Source organism: Ochlerotatus camptorhynchus, unplaced genomic scaffold, assembly GCF_037179485.1.
Source record: "Ochlerotatus camptorhynchus isolate MF236.1 unplaced genomic scaffold, CSIRO-AGI_Acam_v1.1 ptg000349l, whole genome shotgun sequence".
NCBI lineage: Eukaryota > Metazoa > Arthropoda > Insecta > Diptera > Culicidae > Ochlerotatus > Ochlerotatus camptorhynchus.
In genome coordinates this window covers 480977-484175 of record NW_027040837.1, presented here as the reverse complement: position 1 = coordinate 484175, position 3199 = coordinate 480977, and the positions used below count along the sequence as shown (strand labels likewise).

The 3199-nt window shown below is 41.4% G+C and overlaps 1 protein-coding gene across 1 annotated transcript; it reads right to left on the bottom strand.

Annotated features, from left to right (window-relative positions):
- Positions 1–211: 211 nt before the first annotated feature.
- LOC135709104 (ionotropic receptor 75a-like) lies at positions 212–2240 on the bottom strand. Its single transcript, XM_065231303.1, has 6 exons — positions 2135–2240; positions 1884–2062; positions 1331–1803; positions 1119–1274; positions 609–1056; positions 212–229 (listed from the first exon to the last, which is right to left on the bottom strand). The coding sequence occupies exons 1-6, from the start codon at positions 2238–2240 to the stop codon at positions 212–214; spliced, it is 1380 nt and encodes a 459-aa protein (XP_065087375.1).
- Positions 2241–3199: the final 959 nt, after the last annotated feature.

Genomic DNA, 3199 nt, shown 5'->3' with positions numbered 1-3199 from the left:
CTGGGAAACACTCGACCCAAACCAATGTCCGATAGTACGGAAAATCCCGCTTTCGAGTGCAAATGCAAGAAATGCAGCAAGTGTGCCGGCTATCAGTAGCAAAAGTAATGGCAAAGCTCCGACAAGAGTAACGCTAGAAATCACACTCGTCACCAGACAGTCCGGCTTCTTGGTAATCCACAGCTCAGTGAACCGTTTGAATGCTCCAACTTCACGAAGACGTGTGAGTCTATAAAGAGAAACGAGTTGCGTTGATGTAGTACCTACTAATAATCATCACCTACCTGATGGTAAACAACTCACGGAAGGGAGAATCCTTCCGAATCATTAGGCCAACCCGCTGAAAAGGCATGACTTCCACCTCGTTGAGGTCACACGTCTCGGTAAAATCATACGAATCACGAATTATGCTGTAGGCTACAGTTCTGTCGCAATGATAAGCATAAGTTCCATCGCGGACCAGTTTGATTCCATCCGCAGGACCAACGTGGAAATTCCCTCCAAAATATTTCTTCTCCATCATATAACGGACGTCCGAATGTTTTGATCCCTTCAATATTCAAGGAGTATCTATAATGGATATGATGAGAGGGTTACATTTTACCTACCATAAAGAATTCCTTTGCTTCAACGGTGCCATCGATGCCTACCAACATCTGACTATCGGCCAGTTGTTCAAGAGTTTTAATATTTGACATCTGCGGTCCTTGCATTAGAATTGAGAATAAACCCGAGCTGTAATAATTAAACACAACAATAGAGCAAATGAACAGTATCATTTGAGATAGGCGCCCTGGTGAGCTGCGATTGATGAATTCACATCCTTCCTGGCAAAAGTTTGCTAGTGATTCCGTAAGCATTGTGGACAATGCGTAGTTTTCATGATAATCGACATCCGGCGTCATTTGTTCTTCGGCCAGGAAGTTGATCTTTACGGCAACACTTCCCAGGATTATAGTTAGTGCAATTGCGATCCATGTTTCCATAGCAAATGGTTGTGTGAATATGTTATCCATTAAACTTCTGCTCGCTGGCGTTCTGAATATGAACATTGATCTAAGAATGAGAAAATAAGTTAGAAAATAACATCGACAGGAAAAAGATTGTGTTAACCCAACTTGTAAGCCATGAAATTCTGAATGTACGCCAGTTCATTTGTAGTTTGTTTCATTACTCCAAAAATAGATAAATCTATTTGTTTATTTAACACAGCCTCAGCATTGTCCTCAAATGTTCCATTTCCCAACGTTTGTCCAGAGAATACGAAGTCGATTCTGCAATAAATCTGATCGTACAATCTACTGATATCAGCTGAATATTTAGCCATTACTTAAATTTCATATCAGCTTCAAGTGCCTTTGTCAACATGTATCCAATACGAGCAGCTGCATCTGTTCCCGGTTTCTTATACGATTCGAAGAATTCCAAAACTTCTTCCACCGTTATATTCGGAAACGGGCAACATTGTGATACTATTCCTGCTCTCAAACCAATATCCGACAACATATTTCGATTGTGATACTTCGGCTTCGCATCTACCGTACTTTCACCCAAGGCGATACGTCCATCGTCGAAGGCAAACACCTCCCGATCGAAGGTAACATTGAGCTTTCCTCCGAGCAGGAATCCATTGTTGTACACATCATACAAACTGAAATTACCGTCGGACTCCTTTGAAAGCACCTTCAGCTCAGCGTCCACGTATAGATCAGTATATTCCAATTCCACCAATACTGAATCATTCGCATTTCGATCAAACATGACCCAGTGGGTGGAGGTGGAAAAGCATCTTTTATCGGCACACTGCAGTACACAATACAAAACAAAACTCCTCGTTAATGGCTGTTCGTCCAATACCTACTGTCAAAACAAAAATGCAAAACCTCTTGCAGCATTCGTCTGCTCGAAGGACATCCAAATTCGAAAAGCACTCCGATTCTGGTGCGATCCCTTCGGTACGCACGATGTGCCAGATCAGCAAAATGCAAATTCTCGTCGTTCAAATCAACCAGTTGAACGAATTTCGTGACTGCAGACAGATTACCCATCAAGTATCGATTATCTGTGAAAAAAGAGGGAGGCAGTCAATTGAACTATAACTGGTTGACGTGAACACAAGTCAGATGCCAACAACCTTCCAATATCCAACAGTTGAAAACGGTGACATAATTAAGTTGCATCGCAGACAAGTAGCTCACTAGTAAGTTGATAACGAAACTGGGCTCAAACAGAGTTGACATCGTGCTTGGACAGGCGGTGGTCCTCGACTTGGGGAAACCTTGCTGCTGAAAAAGAATATAAGCTAATGGGTAGGTTGTAAAGTAAATGCAAATGGGTTGAATATTGTATGAGATTTGATTGATTTTGTGACATTTGAAATTGTTACGTAGATAAACGGCTATTTGCTATGATTAGCTGTCAAGTCTTCTTCTTTTTCTTTGAATTTAATACTTATAGCTTTTCGCATATTAGCATACTGCGTGCTCTCAACTTAGCGTTCTAGATGCACTGCCACAGTTATTAATTGAGAGCTTCCTTCGATGCCTGTACCATTTTTGCATTAGTATCTATAATTGTGTGGCAAGTCAAGTACAATCATATACTCTAAGCCCAGTCGAGAAAATTTCCAACTCGAACAATTTTTAGACCGGACCGGAAATCGAACCCAGCCACCTCCAGCACGGTCTTGCTTTGTAGCTGAGCCGTTACCGACTGAGCTAAGGGAAGTCCAATAGTCAAGTCATAGCAAGCCTAATTTTTTCAGCCGACGGATGAGTAGATTGCATTTGTTACACAAGAAACATTCTATTTATTTAATTACAACAATCAGAGAAATTAATTGTGCACCTCGTTCTATAAGTGCTAGCTTTGTTTCGAGGATTTTTTAGATTATCGTGATGTTTAGTTCCGTTAAATTGTAGAAAAATAATGGCAGGTAGTGTTCGTGGGTGTTGTGCAGTTTTTGGCAAGGCAAAGATAGTACAGTTTACCGTAGAACGCAGCAATCCACCCCTCCGAAAATTGCAAAACCCACCACCAGATGGACGAACAACTGCCTGTTGGGAGGCCATGAGGGTTGGCGATTGACGAATCCAACTTAAACTAATGCGCGCCTGGTGACAGGAATAAACACTATCCGACGGTGATCAGCTAGTGACAGCCCTTGGAAATTTCATTATTTTTATGAAAATTTGTTAAA

Bases quoted from the DNA above. Each gene is read 5' to 3' on its own strand.
- LOC135709104 (XM_065231303.1), bottom strand. From the start codon at position 2,240: ATGTCAACTCTGTTTGAGCCCAGTTTCGTTATCAACTTACTAGTGAGC. The intron at 1,804-1,883 runs GTTTTGCATTTT...TGTGTACTGCAG, and splicing joins GCAGACGAATGCTGCAAGAG to TGTGCCGATAAAAGATGCTT. The intron at 1,275-1,330 runs GTAATGGCTAAA...GATTTATTGCAG, and splicing joins GAAGCTGATATGAAATTTAA to AATCGACTTCGTATTCTCTG.